The sequence below is a fragment of the Mirounga angustirostris genome, unplaced genomic scaffold (genome assembly GCF_029215605.1).
Source record: "Mirounga angustirostris isolate CCGP_5_RB_7025 unplaced genomic scaffold, mMirAng1.0.hap1 SCAF_14, whole genome shotgun sequence".
Taxonomy (NCBI): domain Eukaryota; kingdom Metazoa; phylum Chordata; class Mammalia; order Carnivora; family Phocidae; genus Mirounga; species Mirounga angustirostris.
In genome coordinates this window covers 67,260,908-67,278,172 of record NW_026991722.1, presented here as the reverse complement: position 1 = coordinate 67,278,172, position 17,265 = coordinate 67,260,908, and the positions used below count along the sequence as shown (strand labels likewise).

The window sequence follows — 17,265 nt, the reverse complement described above, 5'->3', positions numbered from 1 at the left end:
AGGCACTCCCCAAGGCCCCGCTTCCTTGGGTCAAGTTTCGGGTTTATTCAGAGCGGGGGGGGGGGGGAGGGGGCATGACAACGAGGGTCCGCGCGCAGCACCCCCCACCCCCACCGCGTCCGCCCTGGTGCCCTTGGTCTGGGTCTCCTGAGCGCGCGGCCCCGCCCCGCCCCGCCCCGCCCGCCAGGCCGGCCGGGCTCGGGGCAGCCGGAGCTCGCCCCGGACCCTGCGCCCAGCGAGGGGGGCGGGGGCGGTCCCGGCGGGGGGCGGGCGCGGAGGCCCCGCGTGCATGCTGATGAGCTGGGCGGCCGCGTCACTCCGCACCGGCGCCGTGGCTGCGGGGCGGGCAGGAGCCGCACGGCCGCCGGAGCGCCCGCCCGGCCCGCGCCTCCCTCGCCTCTCCCGCCCGCAGGCCCGCCCGCCGCCCCCCGGGACGGGGCCGCGCCCCTCTGCGGAGGATGCCGCCTGCCCCCTGCGCGCGCGGCCCCGGGCAGCCCCTGCGCAAGGGGACCCCGGGCGGCGGCGGCCGGGCGCGCTGAGCGGGCGCGGGTGGTGCTGAAGGGACAGCTCCCGGGAGCGGGCGGCGGAGCGCGCAGCCAGCCCGCAGCCCCCGGCCCCAAGCTCCCCAGGCTACAGCCCCCGGGCCCCGCCCGCAGCCCCCGGCCCCAAGCTCCCCAGGCTACAGCCCCCGGGCCCCGCCCGCAGCCCCCCTGCCGCAGCCCCGGGCCCGCAGCCCCCGGGCCCCACCCCCGCCCGCGCCCGTCCCCCACCCCGCCCGCAGCCCCCGCAGCCCCGCGGTCAGCCGGCTGGCTCATGGTCCCCGAAGCGGCGGGCCGGGCGGAGGCTCCTGTGGCCGCTGGGCCCACGGGGATGCCCCGCGGGTGAGGCAGCCCCCAGCTTCCAGCCGCGTTCATGGCGGTGGCCAGGAAGATCAAAACTTTGCTGACGGTCAACATCCTGGTGTTCGTGGGCATCATCCTCTTCTCCGCGTACTGCCGCCTGCAGGACCGCTCGGAGGGGCTGGTGCAGATCGTGCGCAGCGCCGACCGCCGGGTGCGGAGCAGGCACGCCAAGGCGGGCGCGCTGGTGGACCGCGAAGCCATCCTGCAGCGCCTGGACCACCTGGAGGAGGTGGTCTACAACCAGCTGAATGGTGAGCCAGGCAGCGTCCCGCTGAGAACAAAGGGGCTGGACAGGGGGGCTGGCACACGGCGCTCGGGACACGGAACCCTGGCTCACCCCAGGGCCTGATGGCCAACAGAGGCTGGGATCAAACTCCTGTGTTACTTCGGGTGGAGCCTGGGTAGGAGGCAGATAAGAAAGAGAAGGGGTCCCTTTAGCAGAGAGCATTGTCCTGGATGACGGCTCATTCGTTCACTCCCCCGGTGGACACTTGAGAACCAACCTCCCAACCACACATGCAATGTATCCGACTTATTCCCTGAGAGAACTTGAAAGAACTTCTCAAGAGGGTCTAGGACTTGCTTTAAGAGCAGGCAGTGCCTGGGTCCAAGAGTGAGAGGGCACGTTCTGCTTTTCTAGGAGCTGTGGGGGTGGGGGTCTTCTCCTGGAGTCACCCCTCTCCCTCCTGGAGGATGTGGAGACGGAGGGAGGGCAGTGCTGTCCTTCAGAGGTTGTTGATGTGGTGTCTTGAGTGCTGGTGGGGAAAGGTGCCTCCCTGGGACCCCTGGGCCCGTTCAGACTCCCGTCCTGGGGATGCTCAGGGCTCCCTCCAGAAAGTGTTGCTGTGCGACGAGTGTGAGGCCAGCTGGTGACTCCTGGACAGATTGAGTCAGGGGTCCAGCAGGGGCTTGGCAGGTGTTAACCCCACAGAGGGACCTGGGCTGTGGTGCATGGGAGCCCACGGTCCTCGGGAGCTTCCACAGCAAGCCCGGCTCCTGGGGATGGGTTCCTTGTTTCTTCCCCGAAGGTGTGGGCCCCTCGCAAGGGTCAGGGCCAGTGGCCGCAGCTGGGAGGAACGGGTATTTTTCCACTTTGGGATGCAGCAGACGGAATAAAGTGCGTGCTGCTTCCTGGGTTCTCTCTGTGCCGAGGTACAAGGAGGAAGGAGAAAAGTTTGTGTGTTTACCTCATTAGTGGGCTTTTTCCTTCTGTTCTGTGCTATTCTGGTTTCTGCATTGGCAGCCCCAGCAAAGCTCCTCAGGAAGGAAGCATCAGTAACAGGCTCTGGGCGGAGGTGTCTGGGAGCTGGACTGCACTGTGTGTGGGGGGGTCTGTGTGCTCCCTGCCAGTATGGGGGTCTCCTTGGGGCTTCCTGCGGGAGGAAGCAGCAGCTTGAGACCCAGAGGCGTGGTGACACCGTGAATGAGGGTACTGTCCACAGCCTTACTCCCTGTCTGGGAGGGAGCAGAGCATCCTCTGACACACCAGGCGCCCCTCGCCCCCCACCCCCAGCTCCTGTCTCCTCCAGACGCGCCTTTCCTGAGTGAGCTCTGTGGCTTTTCTGATCTGTCCTGTGCAGCTGAAGCCACGAGGGGAGAAAAGTTTAGTCCAACTGCCACTTGGCCAGGTGATTCGTCTCTTGGAAGCTGTGTGCCCTGGTAATAGCACCTAGCTTTATTGAAGTGTATTTGCCAGGGTGTTATGGTCTGTTTTATGGGGAGAACCGGAGGGTTATATAAAAACATTGGCTGCACATCGGGTTGTGTAACATCCTGACGGCCGGCTCAGTGCCTTGAGCTGCAACTCACCTCACCCTTCCAGGTGAGAGGGAGCCAGGCTCCTTGGTGGCAGAGCAGGCCAGGACCTCCAACTCACTGTCCTGACATTAGCAGGATTTGGGAAGGGTTTCAGGAGAGCCAGTGTCAGCCCCTTGCCCACCCGGCCTCTCCCCTTCCTTCACCCACCTCTTTCTCCAAGTGTGTCCCCATCTCTCTGCCCCATCGCTCTCCTCTGTCTCTCTGTATGTTCCTGTCTCTCTGTCTCTCTCTGTGTCTTGGCCTCTGTCTTTCTCTCCCTCCCTCCCTCCTCCTCCCTGCTCCTCTCGGATGAGGGTCCTGCTCCCCACTTCTAGGCCGTGTACCCAGCACCGTGTCCCACCCAGGAGTCACTCGTGTTTGCTCCTGGAAACGACGAGAGCCAGTCTCTCCCACACCTCGGGTTGGTCCCTAAGGAGGGACAGGACAGGAGTGAGTGGACATTCGTTCACAAGGAGCCGTTTGAAAGCAGTGCTGAGCCCTCCAGCCTGGTGCAGGCTTCCGTGTGGCAGGGCGCTGAAGGGCAGGAGCACATCCCGTGACCACCTGTCCGGCTGAGAAAAGATCCCCGGGGTCTCCGCCAAGTGCAGAAAGGAGGGAAGACATCCAAACGAAGGGAAACGTCACTGATATTTCCTCGACCTTGAGTGCTTCCTGGAAATGTCTCTCCTGGCTTACAGGAGCTGGGGGGAGGCAGGGGTGTCCAGAAGCAGGACGCTCTTCCACACCCTCTCTTCGGCCTGTCCAGTGCCCTTTCTCTGCAATGCCTGACTGACCTCAGCAAAGACCTAGTGAACGGTGTGTGTAGATCCAGAGTCACAGGACCTGGGAGAAGATGTTGTTTAAGGAAATGCGATATAGTCACATCCTGTATGTACACGAGAGTTTGCTTCTAAATTCAGTGCTCAAGGCAAGAAAAAAATGTTTATAGCCAGAAATCATCCTTCTGAATATGTTAAGTTGCACATAAAGTACAGCCTCCACGGGTGTGTGTGTGCGCGCGCGCGTGTGCGTGCACGTGTGCGCGTGCGCGTGCATGCGTGTGTGTGCATGTGTGTGTGCACGTGCGTGGCTGGTGCAGGGTGTCTCGCGAGCGCCGTTTTGAGAGCCTCTAGCTCCGTGAGAAGAAGGGGGAGGAAGCGTCCCCATTCGGCCGCCTGGTCTGCAAGCCCTCTGCCCTTAGGAACGCGGCCAGTCCTGGGGGTGGGGAGGGCGGCCGAGAACTCCGCGTGCGCTCCTCTTTCAGAGCTGAGCCATGGCCAGGCAAAGTGGTGGCTCCGTGGTTCTGCCCCTGGGCTGGTGAGGCGTCACCTGCTAACAGGGCTCGTGCGCGGCCAGGACGCTGTCTCCCCCGCAGAGGAGAACCTGGCCGCCCTGCTCCTTTCGCCCCTGCGGACCCGTTCTTTAGGGGCCGCGGATGGCGAGGTTTCCGCTGTGGGTGGCTGGCTGCTGTAGAGGGAGGTACTTTCTAAAACTCAGAGTGCACTCATGTTAACCCCGCTACCTCAACCCACCCCTGCCCAAACCTGTGCGGTCAGAGGGCGAAGCCTAGGTCCAGTGTATAGGCAGCAAAGCCCAGAGCCCGCGGGACAGCACGGAGGCCATGGAGGGAGTGAGTGGTGGCCGCGGTAAAGGCAGCATTTCCTTCACAGATGACCTGCATTTCTACAGTTGTCCAACGGCCAAGTTGAAATCACAGAGGGTCTGGTGGGTCCTAAGGCCTCCCAGGGTGCAGGCAGCCCCCGCCAGCCACTCACCCTCCCCTGGGACAGAGGTGATTCCAACTCTGCTCCGTCTCGAGCTTCCGAAATCCGGGTGTGACTGGGCCGTCTTTCCCGTATTTGTGCACGATGCCCGCCCTGTGATTCATCTGAGGGTAGGGGTTTGTCTGCTTTGTGCGCAGCCCTAACACCCAGGGTCCTGGGCCGTACCGTGCGTGTTATTAGTGCTCCGCGAGTATTTGCCGAATGAGCAAGTGAGCGGATCTTTCTCTGAAGAATTCATTGCTTTTGCTTATAGTGAATTTATTTAAGAAGAGAGCTGCAAATCAGCACCCACACCCACAAGCAGGAGGTGACCAGACTGATGAAGACAAGACGTGGGTTCTGTTCGAGTCCAGCTGGGCGCTGCAGTCGCCCCGGGGCTCTGAGCCCAAGGCCGCTCTCTCTTTGTGCAAAGGGAGACTCTCGAGGGAAAGGCACCTGTAGGGATATATGAGCAGGAAACCCAGACTCTCCTTGCAGAGATCAGGAGATGGAGATAAAAGGGAACACTTCTCATGGTGGGAGTCAGTGTTATTCAACCCTGTGTCCTTCTTTTGCCAAAAATCCTGTCCGGTGTGTGGCCCCTTCCAGGACTGTGGCTCCTCCTCGGGAAGCCCGGTCTGTGGCAGACTGTGTCCTGAGCGGCCACCTGTCCCTGGAGGGGCGCGGGGGGGCGGGGGTCAGGCGCTAAGGGGTGCGTGTCCACGGCAGCGGGGTCCCCGATTTCTGAGCAGGAGGCCCAAATCCTACCGACAATCTGAGCATGCTGAGTTTTCATAACGAAACCCTAGTTGAGCTGCAGAGAGGTGAGGCGGAGATGCCGGATTCTGACCCAGCGTTTGCCAACAGAGACGCATGTCGATGTCCCGCCGTCTCCCACCGTGGTGTATGCTTTACCGATTGGCAGGCATCACGGCTGAGAAGCGGAACCAGGGAGGCTGTCCAGAGACCGTCCGCACGCTGTGAATGGTGCGTGGCGGACTCGGAGCCGAAGCCGCGCGAGGACAAGGAGGGGTTCTCACGCGCCCGGCGCATACTGTTTGCATCATAAAAGGAGGGTTAAATCGGACCCTGAGAGCCTGCAGAAGAGGGTGACTGGGGTCTGAGAGCGTCCAAGGATTCCTGGGGCCGCCAGACACCCCTCGCCCCCGCGGGGTGCCTGCCCAGCGCACCTGCCCTGGGAGCCCCGCATGTTGAGAAGGTGCTGGTTTCTGGAGAGAGGTTCCGGGCTTTTCTGTGCACAGAAGCAGGTCCGTGTGGGAAATGCTCCAAGATATTCCACGTGTTCGGGAGTGTGCGTTCCACCAGAGAGCTTTCCTGTTCGCTGGTTTTAGTCCCACCGCCGGCTTCCCGCTGGGTCCGGGGCCTCTTGAGCTTGAGCTCACCGGTCCTCATCCTCCCGGATCTGCTTTGTGAGCCTCCCCATCCTGCATGCTGGTCTCACTGGCCATGGCTGGAAAGAGAGCGTGGTGTGTCTGTGAGTCCTCGAGGGTCCTGGCAGGTCTGGCTTCACCACGGCAGCGGCGGGTACTTGGCTGGCCTTTCGCCCCTGGGCCCGCGTCCCTCCTGCGCTGTGCTGATTTGCTACCGTGAGTGAGAAACTAGTGCATCCTCCTGGAGCCTAGCCTCTCACTGATGCCAGGGCAGGGCTGCGGGCCGTTTGGCGGGAACTGTCCTTTCCGTCCCCTTCCAGCTGCCGCGTGCCCAGCACTGGGCGCAGCCTCCCTCACTCTGAGAGGGTGGAGAGCGTTTGGTTTTGCTTTTCTCCCTCCTCTTTGCCTCCGCTTCCCGGCCTGCAGGCCCCGTCCAACCACGGATGAGTCAGGGCGGCCGAGGCCACTTCCCGGACACAGGGCTTAGCTCCCGCAGACCTGGCCCCTTGTGTTTGGGAGAAGGAGGTGCAAGGACACTCCACCCTGTGAGGAACACCTCTCTTGGCTCTCAGGGTGGCAAGTGGACCTCACCAGGCCTGGTTCCATGCGGAGACGTGCGTCTGCAAATCCGCAGCCGCACTTCTAGGAATAACTCATGCAGGCGGTGATCCCGGGCTTGGGAGGTGCGGGGCTAAGTGATTGCATTTACAATTCAGCTCCGCAATCTGCATATTTCAAAGGCCCTACTTTCTGAAAGGACAGTTTATCTTTCGTTGGCTAGAAACTCGACAAAAATAAGTCTCTAGATGTTTCCCTATCCTGTGTCCCACGGAGACATTCCAGGGTCTTAGGACCACGGTTCTGCTTCCCCCCAAAGGAAAGGCAGCCAGGTGCTGAAGGAGAGGTGAGAGGGGTCCTTGGATCTCCCTCGCGACTTGGGATTTCCTTTACTGGAACTCCATGCGGGATGGCCAGGATCGAGACAGTCTCCCCAACACTCTGCCTGGTGACCAGCTGGTGTCAGCCATGCATGATCTCTGCGTGGCCCCACATCACGTGTCTGACAGCAACTGGTCTTCCGGAGGTGGCTCTCACACCCACAGGCCACTGCAGACCCCTCCTGGATCATCTGTGACGTGTGCCGCACATGCTGGGACCTCAGGACATGTGTAGAGAAGGGGGGAGGCGGGGGGTGGTCTCTCCGGCAGGCAAACTCCCCTCTGCCCACGTGTGAGGCCACAGGCCCTTCCTGCCCCGGCGTTCGCTCTCACAGACCCGACCTCTCCAAGCCAGGGGTCTCCCCTTCCTCGAATGAAGGCAAGATCTCATTTCTCCATGTGTTTCGTGAGCACCTGCTATGCTCCTGATGCCAAGTCAGGATACGTAAGTGATTGGGATGCAGGTTCCTGCCCCGTGGGGCTCACACTGGGGAGCACGGCTGGCGAGGGACAATTTCAGTCACGATGATTAAGCCCACGCTGTCTGGGCGCCGTGTGAAGAGCTGTCCCCCAGGCCATCCTCTGTCCCCTTTCTGATGGTACCAAGAAGACTAACCTCGCCGGTCCCCCTTTCAGACGCGCATGGGCCCTTCCCGGCTCAGGACCCGTGGCAGATGGCACTTCCATAGCCCTGCGCCGCGTTTCTTCTCTACTGACTGATGTTTTGGACAAACGATACAGGCTTCCTATTTTGGGTGGTGATAAATCACCTGTTTAAGAAGCAAATATATTTCATTTAAAATGTGTGTCAACGTGAAGGACACTGTTGAGTGAGGTGACTGAGAGGTCTGCAGGGACGCAGATCCCATGGCAGGAAGGGGGGAAGACCAGATCGGGGGCGCTGAGCAGCCGACCACGAGGGCAGTCTCCCCGGGGTCGTGGCCGGTGGCCGGAACGGATGGAAGGAGGTTTTTAGTCTGAGGACACTTCAGTGTGAATGTGGCCTGGGAAGCACCTGGGCCTGCAGGATCCAGTGGCTGTCGGGCTTCAGGTGAGGCTTGAACAAGCAGCCTGGCCCTCTGTGTCTCCCCCTCCTCCAGGCATCAGCTTTATTTCATCCCTGGAACTGGGTCAATCCCATCTAAACCGCAGGACACTGAGCATGGGGAAGAGATGAGTTCCCAGAAGAAATCCAGGAGGTAGACGCTGGGACCCAAACTTGATAAATGCCTTCTCCCTGTGGTCTCGCGGGTCTGCTGGGCGGGTTCGGTGCCCCTAGACCGCTGCTGGGATCCGGGGAACCCCTCCCTCAGAGACGCAACTGCCCAGGGGCCCTCATGCCGCTGTGGTTGGAGCTGCGGGGGGGCGGCATCTATGCGGGCGGGCGGCCGGACAACGTGTCAGTGGCGGGCAGCCCGCCCTGCTACCGCCCGGGCTCCGTGTGGGCGACGTCGCCTCATGGGAGCCGGGTGACTGCGTCGAGCCGGGACCTGCCCGAGAGGTCTAGGTCGCGCCTGGGCGTCTGCCGAAGCGTCTGTCCTCGCGAGAGTTCTTGCACAGCCCACGTGCGGGAGTGTTTTCTCACCCCAATCCACGTCAGATGTGTGTCCCGGGAGCCCGAGGTCCCCGTATCAGGGGCTGGACCCGAAAGACTGTGGAGAAGGGGCCAGGGGGCCCCCAGCAGCCCCGCCCCCCAGGCCCACCTGCCTGGCCCCTGGGTCAGGTCGGGTCTGATGTGCACCTGCCACAGGGGTCTCCCCAGAGGGCTCAGAGGCCTCAGCAGTTGGCGTTTTATTCTTCAGTAAATAAGCTAAGTATCTTCGTTCCTTAAAATGCCGGCCCAGGGCCTGGCCCTGTGCCTGGTGTCGAGGTGTCAGGCCAGCAGTGGGTCCTCACGGAGCAGAGCTGTGAGGCCCTGGTTAGAAGTGGGGCCTGGCTGCAGGGCCTGACTGGGTGGGGGGCCGTGTGGCGGGAGGCGGGGGACACGGGGGTGCCGAGCACGGGGTCGAGTGTAGGGGAGAGGCCTTGGCCGTGGGGTGGGCTGCCTTGTCTGGACCGGTCGCCTGGGGCTGCGGTCATGCCGGGTCTGTGAGCTGCCAGGTGTATTAAAAGAGGGAAAGAGGGAAGGAATCTGAAGGCCGGCTTCCCCACACCGCGGCACACCTTAGATGTTTGTGTTTGACTCTTGCCGTGTCCGCCGCTCACATTCACAGAAGTGTCTCTGCGGGATGGCGGTCCAGGAGTTGGGGGCACGGACAGTCCCGGTAGACACCATGTCTCAGGCGGGCTGGGTCCTCCGCTGCCCGCAAGGGCCCCGGGGTCGCAGTGTAGACGTTGACCTGCGCCCCCAGCCTGGTGTCCGCCCGAGAGTGACACACGGGAGGACGGCGTTGACCCGGCCTGCTCCGGACGCGCGGGGTGCTGCTCACACACAGTGGGCCCCTGGGCATTCGGAGGTCAGCAGGCTGGGGTGCCACGCGTCCACAGCTCCAGCCCAGGCCCGGCCCCCATGTGTCGTGTAAACGCAAATAGTATCGTTCATGGTATTAAACTCAAACTTCCAAGAATACATCTTCAGAGCGTTCCTGGGAAGATCATAAGGTTTTCGCCGGAGATGGAGGGAAGGGTCAGTCACGAGCGTGTCCCCAGGCCCCCTGGGGCGGGCAGCGGCGCCGGTGACCCTCAGGGTGGCTTGCCTGTGGCCCCAGCCTCACAGAGGCCTTCGCTTCGTCTCCTGCTGAGGCCCCCGCGGGCGATCTCTGTGCCGACCCCTCCAGCGTGTTCCAGGTGGAGCCAGAGGCCCCACCGCCCAGCACTGAAGGGCCGTGCGGACCCCCGGCCTCGCGGTTCCCGCGTCCAGTGAGGAGGGACGGGAGGCAGAAAGATAAGCCGATTTCATCTCCTCTTGCTGTAACCAGTTAGCACAAACTCAGTCGCTCAACATGGCGCACACGAATCCTCTGAGTTCTGGAGTCCACCACGGTTCTCTCTGAGCCAAAATCGGGATGTCCCCAGGGCTGGCTCCTTGGAGAGGTGCAGGGGAGGATTCCCAGCGTCAAGGCACCTGCTTCCTGGGCTGGGGCCCTTCCTCCATCCGCGGACCAGCAGCCTGGGCCTCCTTGGCCTCCCTCTTCCACGCTGACCGGCCCCTGTGACTACATCGGCCCCCCAGATAATCCGGGGCCACCTCCTCAGCCCCGGCTCAGCTGATTCTCTTCAGCATATAACTGAGCACGTTCCCAGGCTCTGGAGCCTGTTTGTCCTCTGACCCCATTAGGCAAACTATACGGACTCCTCGATACTGAGAAACACTAAGGAGCAAACTAAGGCGGGGAAGGACAGTGTCAGCGGGAGGCACCGGTGTTGTGCTCAGTGCCCAGACAAGGCCTCGGGGAGAGACCGACTTGTAAGTGAAGATGGAAGTGAGGGCAGGACATGCAGGTGTGGCAGGAAATGCTCCAGGCCCAGCAGGTGCCAAGGTCCTGGGGCAGCGTGTGCCCAGTGCATTGGCAGCATGGCTAGAAAGCTGGTTGGGGGAGTCTGTGCTGGAGACCCATCGGGGAGCTGTGGGCGTCCGCTCAGGCTGCCGTCACAGACCGCCACAGACCAGGCGGCCTGCACAACAGAAGTTCATTGTCGCACGGCTCTGGAGGCTGGAAGACCAGGGTCGAGGTCCCGGCAGGGCTGAGTTTTGGCAGGAACACTCTTCCCGGCTTGTGGATGGCCTTTCCTCCGTGCGCACACATCCCTGGTCTCTCCTTCTGTGAGGTCAGTCCTCGTGCAGTCCTGCTGCCCGCTCGCAGGGTGCAGGTGGCCCGATGAGGTCAGTTGAGTGGGGGGGCAGGCGGGGAGAAGTCAGACCCCGCAAGCGAGCTGCTCTGCGGGGAGGGAGGCGTCGGCTGGATGGTTCCCCGTCTGGGCCGTCTCCCAGCTCGGGCCGCCGTGTGCGTGGTGCAGGGTGGCCAACAGCACCCCTAGCCTCCACCCACGATGCTGGTGACACCCCCTCCCCACAGTGTCCAGTGTCCCCGGGGCGGGCACCCGCTCGCCGAGAACGGGGGAGGCGCAGGTCAGCACGGCCAACTGAAGCAAGGCCACAGGGGGTATTTCTGAGACGGGAGGGGCACAGGTGTGGGGGAAGGAGCACGTCCTCGAGTGCGGGGCAGGGGTGAGACCCCAGCATCAGAGCTGGTTCCAGGGCAGCAGACGGGGCGGGAACTCGGGGTTCTCTTCCTATTCTTCTGTTTGCTCAGGGAGGCAGGAAGCGAGGTCACCAGCTGGGGATGCGGGGATACACCACCACTCCCTCCTTCCTCTCTTTCTAAGGCATGGCCACAGCCTTAAATGGATGTTTAAGGAGCAAGTGTGTGTTCGGTTGTGTTCAATCAGCGAGCTTCGTCTTAGAATAGGGGGCGTTACAAAGCGCCTGTTGGGAGATGGGGACACTGGGAGGCCGGGGGACGGCCCTGTCTGCAAGGTGGAGATGGGTGGTCGGTGGGGGAGGGGGCTTGGGGTGGGAGTAAGACAGGGAGCGGGTGCTGCTGGGCCTGCCTTGCCCCCCCCCCACATCTGGGGAGGACCCAGTCTCCTGCCTCCATCCCCCACCCAGGGAGGTTCCGTCCAGTTGTTTGCTGGGGGGACAGGTGGGGAGGCTGGGGAAATATGCAGCAGGCTCCCCAGACGGGGTGGGCCTCCTGGGGAACCTTCTCAGGGGAAGGGTTGGCCCCCTCCCCACACCTGGCCCCTCCCAGCCTCCACGTTTCTGAGGGAGACCCCAGGACTGGGCTGTTGGTTGGACCTCTGTCCTGAGCACGTTCCTGCGCACCTGGTGTTCACAACAGCCAGGTGGATATGCCGGGCTGAGTGCCCGGGGCCCTGACCATGCCGCCCCCACGGCAACCTGGTAAGGAGATGATCTCCCCGTCGCCTGCTGGGTCCGGGCAGGTGAGGCACTGGAGGAGGTGGGATTTGAATCCAGACACGTCTGGCTCCAGGGCCCCTGCCCTGTGCACCTCCCCAGAGACGGGTGGAGACATCAGCGTAGCTCAGTGTCGTGTATTATAGCTCCTGCCTTTTACAGCAAGAAAAGGGACTATTTTTATTTTTAACAGAATAGTGTGGTCAGACCGGCTCTGCGTGTAGCCCGGGTCTGAAACCAGCAAGCCTTGATTTTATTTCAGAGAAACGGCCTGGCTTCTGCAGGGACTGTTTTCACACCATTTCGAGCAGATTGTGGAAAATGCCTGTTGATAGTCTGCGTGCTTGAGCATTTAGCAGTGGACACAGAAGCAAACAAGCTTATCTTAATCGGTCTGAGGAGACTGTTGTGGTTAGAACACGGGCTGAGGAGCCAGGCCTCCCCTCATAGCCTTGGTCAGGTTTCTTCCTTGTTCGGGCTTCCTCACCTGCGAGGTGGACTACAGTCACATTTGTCTCCTGGTGTTGTGGCCAGAAGTGAGGAAGGGGTAAGCCCTTGGAGCGCTGCCCGGCTTGTGGTCTCCACTTAGTAGGATGACTGGCTGACGTGGCTCAGCCTGCTCACCCCCAGTGCACCCATCTTCCCACCCAACTCCACCGGACCAACCCTGTACATCCTCTCCTGATGCAGCCCACCCTGCCAAAAATGCATGGCACCCAGGCTTCCCTGGCAAGTTGGGGAGGGACATCAGGGAGTGGCTTAATCCAATTCACACTTCTTTCACAGGAAGCTGGCTCAGAGCGTGGTGCCTTCCTCTGAGAGTTTGCAGCCAGGTGGAAGGCAGCGAGTTACCAGTAATGCAAATTCAGAGGAGCACAAGAGGGAGGACTGTGTTGATGGGGACGGTCAGGGGGGATTTCATGGAAGGGGAGGTGTTTGAGCTGCACAAGAAGTTAGGTGGCTCTGGGTCCAAACCCCAACTGGGTGGCCTTGAGCAGGTCACTTCTCTCTGAGCCTTGGTTTCCATGTCAGTGAAACGGGCAGGATGATTATCCTTCCACAGTAGGATTTTTGAGGAGATTAGATAAGATAATGCATACGAATGGGGGCTCCTGGGTGGCTCAGTCAGTTAATCATCTGCTTTCAGCTCAGGTCATGATCTCAGGGTCCTAGGATTGAGTCCCACGTCAGACTCCTTGCTCAGCTGGGAGTCTGCTTCTCCCTCTCCCTCACTCCTCCCCCTGCTTGTGCTCACACTCTCTCTCAAATAAATAAAATCTAAAAAAAGAAAAGATAATGCGTACAAAGTGTTTAGAAATGTGCCTGACACATAGTTGGTCCTCAGAAATGTGAGCAAAGGTGAAGGAAGAAAAATAGTTGAAATTGGGTGGTATTTGGATAGATGGATAGCATGATGCCTGGCACATAATGGTTTCTTAATAAATATTTGTTCATTGGATGGGTGGAAGGATGTTTGAGTGGATGGATGAGTGGGTGGATGGATGGATGGATGAGTGGGTGGGTGGATGGGTAGATGGGTGGATGAATGGTTGGGTGGGTAGATGGATGGGTGGATGAGTGGATGGATGGATAGATGAGTGGGTGGGTGGATGGTAGATGGGTGGATGAATGGTTGGGTGGGTGGATGGATGGATGGATGGGTAGATGGATGGATGGATGGGTAGATGGATGGATGGTTGGATGGATGGATGGATGAGTGGGTGGGTAGGTAGATGAGTGGATGAATGGATGGGTGGGTGGGTGGGTAGATGGGTAGGTGGATGGATGGGTGGGTGGGTGAGTGGGGATGGTTGGATGGATGAATGGATGGGTGGATGGATGGATGGATGGATAGATGAGTAGGTAGGTAGATGGATGGGTGGATGGATGGATGGGTGGATGTATGGATGGGTGGATGTATGGATAGATGGATAGATGAGTAGGTAGGTAGATGGATGGGTGGATGGATGGATGGATGGGTGGGTGGGTGGATGGATGGTTGGATGGATGAGTGGGTGGATGTGTGGATAGATGGGTAGATGAATGGATGGATGGATGATGGTTAGATGGATGGATGAGTGGGTGGGTGGGTAGATGGATGGATGAATGGATGGGTGGGTGGATGAGTGGGTGGGTGGATGGATGGGTGGGTGGATGAGTGGGGATGGATGGATGGATGAATGGATGGGTGGATGGATGGATGGATGGATGAGTGGGTGGGTGGATGGGTATGGGAGATCCTGCACAGTGAGAAAGGCCAAGCATTGAGAAAGGGAAGCAAGTATCCTGAATGGCTGGAGGAGGACAGAAGGCCAGGAAGGCAAGTTGGGCCCAGATGCTCCCATGTACAGACAAATAGCCTGTCAGGCACAAGTATGGGTATGAGAGCCTCATGTCCAGTGTGGCCCTGGCAGAAGGGTGTCCCCCCTGGGGGCAGAGACATGGACCGTAGGCACTGCCCAGGGCTGCAAGAAGCCCTAGCTGCCCCTGAGAACAGGGATGTGGGGCATGTTCTCCTTCCCAGGGCTGCAGAAACTCAGATGAGGAGAAAAGACAGCTAGGTGTTTGGGTCCTGCAGAAACATGTGGCCAGATTCTAGACCTTCCCCATCTCCTCTCTCCTGAGGGTCCTGTCAGCCACTGGAAGGGCGGACGCCCAGCTCCAGCCTCTCTATCCCTGACCTGGGGCCTTTGGGGTCAGAAGGCACTCAGCGAGGGCCGGCTTAGATCAGGTGTTCTTCGAGCTGTCCCCACCCCCAGACAGGCAGCTCCGCTGGCCCAGGATGCCCACCACTGAAGGCCCTGTGGCTGGAGGGGTCCCTGGGGGAGTGTGGGTCCCATGAGGGAGGTGCTGTCACCTTAACTCAGATGGGGAAACCGAGGCTCACAATGCTCAAGTATTTTACCCACAGTTAGGACGTGGGTGAAGGTGGGGTTTGAATTCTGGGCTTGGCTCTGGCACCAAGCTGAGCAAACCTGAACGCCTGCCCAGCAGCCATGAGGGACATGCTGCTGCCCCGTGGCTCGGGTCTGGGGAGCTGTGCGTGCCGATGTGGAGACAGGCTTTGACTTCAGACTCCAGAGTTGGTGCTGGAACGACTGACATCTCGGGGAGTGTGGAGTGTGTGCACTTGGCACAAGAGAAGGACATGAGTTCCGGGGGGCGGAAATGGACCCAAGCGACCGAATGTGTGTGCCCCAGATTCCCCCATGGGAACCCTCCCTGCAGATTCCCTGCAGGGAACCCTCCCCCTCAGGCTCAAAAAGGTTCTAAAGGGGGCCCGCATGGGGGATTGGTGGCCTCGCAGGAAGAGGAAGAGAGACAGATATCCTGTTTCTCGCTCTGAACGCGCACACCAAGGACAGACTGTTGAGGACACAGCAAGAACTGCTGGCCAGGAGACAGTTCAGGGACAGGCTCTGACCGGGAGGCACATTGGTGCCTTGGTGTGGACTCCCAGCCTCCAGGGCTGTGAGAAATAAGGGCGTGTAAGCACCCAGTCTGTGTGTTTCCTAGGGCAGCCAGGGCAGGCTGAGACAGGGACACTTTGTGCTTGTCCACCGTTCCTTGTCTGGAAGGTCACTGTCCCCTGGATGGAACTCTGGGGGCAGTACCCATGGCTCTGGCTCTGTGTCCTTCAGATTGGGAGCCCGCAGTTGCCCACCCTCCGGTCATTCATTCATGCACGCATGCATTCTCTCAGTGTACCTGTTTGGTGAGCACCACTGTGAAGCAGGTCCTGGGGCTGGGGCAGCCAGCAAGGCCGGCATCCCCGCCCTGGGGGTCAGGAGGCCAGCTGAAGGAGGGGCTGGATCCTCTGTCCCCACCCAAAGGGGGTCCCGGCCAGAGCCAGCCAGACTCTCAGCTCCTGGGGTCCGGCCCTACATCCCCACATCTTCCCCAGAGCACGGGCCCTCGGTATCCTCCTGTTCACGACCGCCTGCATTTCCCGGGAGATTTGGCAGTCGGGATCTGAGCAGAGAACTCAGCCCAGCGAGAGCACGTCTATCGTCAGAGGCTGGGGACCTGACCACTCCCACCTTCCATGCAGCTGCACTTGGGGCCAGGTGGCTGCTGAGGGACAGGACTCCCAAATGTCCCTGTGCCCACTCCCCAGCAATCAGGAGACCCAAACTGGAGCTGGATGGAGCAGGCCACAGGACACGCTTACAAAGAGAGAGAGAGAGCCAGGAAATCCATTTTGCCGGATATTTCCAGTCGCTCCTTATTTTGCATGCTTTGGCCCCATAAATATTCACATGACATATGAAGATTTATCAAACACTCGACTGGTCTCAGTGAGAATATATCTTACAGGTGTTGCCATGTCCTGCAAAATATTCATGACTTCACGGTTCCAGAAGGGCGGTCCATCTTTGGCCTTTAACAACACAACCCCAGTTTGGGTCCCCAGAGATCCTTAACAGACCTGAGACGTAATTGGCCGTGGCGCGTGGGGAGAGTGGGTGCGCGGAACCTGCGGCGGAGCTGTCGCCTACAAAGCCACGCGGGGCCTGCTTCTTTTACTTCCACTTTGCAATCATCAAAATTAATAGCAGGTGTGTTAGATTGGCCTACATTTTTATAGGGCAAAGCAAGAGAGGAGCTGGGAGTTGGTGGGTGCTCTGCTCACTGCTGTTTCCACCCCACTCTCCCCGAGAAGGCGGCCACCAGGGTCGAGGGTGCGGGAGGGCATGGCCCATAGCCCTGGCAGGTGACCAGCGGTCTGTCCACCGTGAGCCTCGGAGTCCCGCCTGCTGGGCGACCTGAGGAGCAGGAGACGGCTGGTGAGGGCAGCATGGGCAGCCGGTCCTCTCTGCCTCTGCGCGGGGCCCCGGCATGTGGGACGGGTGTGCGTGCCGTCAGGGAAGCTCAGTCCTCGGCCTCATTGGACCCACCATGGACAGGAGTTTTGTGTCTGTCCTTCCGGGCTCCTGGGGCTGTGAGCGGGCCCTCCCACCCCGTCCAAGGCTGCTGCCCCACACAGGGGGCCATCTGGCCCCTGACTTCTCCCCCGCTTGAGATGTGGAGTTCGCAGTATTCAGGACAACACCCACCCCCACTTCGAGAAAGCACTCATCTCAGATTCCCATCTTTCTTCACGTCTGTCCTTGTAAACTTTTTCCCCGTCTTGTCAGATATTTATTGCTTTTTAGCAATTGGTGGTGTTGATTCAAATCTAAGATTCTGGCCGATTCCAGGGTGGCCGGTGGTCTGTCGGCTGGCCTGGCCTGCCAGGCGTGGGGAGCCGGATGCTGAGGGCACCCCCCCCCCCGCCACGGCCCTCTGCTCTGCCTCCCCTCTCAGCTGTGCTTGTGACCAGCGTCTGCACTGGGGCTGTCTCCTCCCAGAACACCGGCTGACGTCCCCGTGACAGATGGAATCTGTGACTCAAGGAAGCTGGGAGCTTGAACGCCGCACCTCCTCCCGCGCTTCCTCCCGCGCTGAAAACTCTTTCAGCCGCCCATGTGTGCCCGGTACCCTGGCTGGAAGGCGTGGGTTGCAGGTGTGACGTGACTCTTCTGGGAGGGGGGCTGGAAGGGGCCCCGGGACGGC

The 17,265-nt window shown here is 60.6% G+C and overlaps 1 protein-coding gene across 1 annotated transcript in view; it reads left to right on the top strand.

The window, feature by feature from the left end:
- The first annotated feature begins 912 nt into the window (after positions 1–912).
- The window catches only part of GALNT9 (polypeptide N-acetylgalactosaminyltransferase 9), an 82,608-nt gene continuing 66,255 nt past the window's right edge, over positions 913–17,265 (top strand). The window contains exon 1 of the mRNA XM_045887874.3: positions 913–1,153. Coding sequence (XP_045743830.1) covers positions 913–1,153 — 241 coding nt within the window. The remainder of the gene's footprint in view (positions 1,154–17,265) is intronic.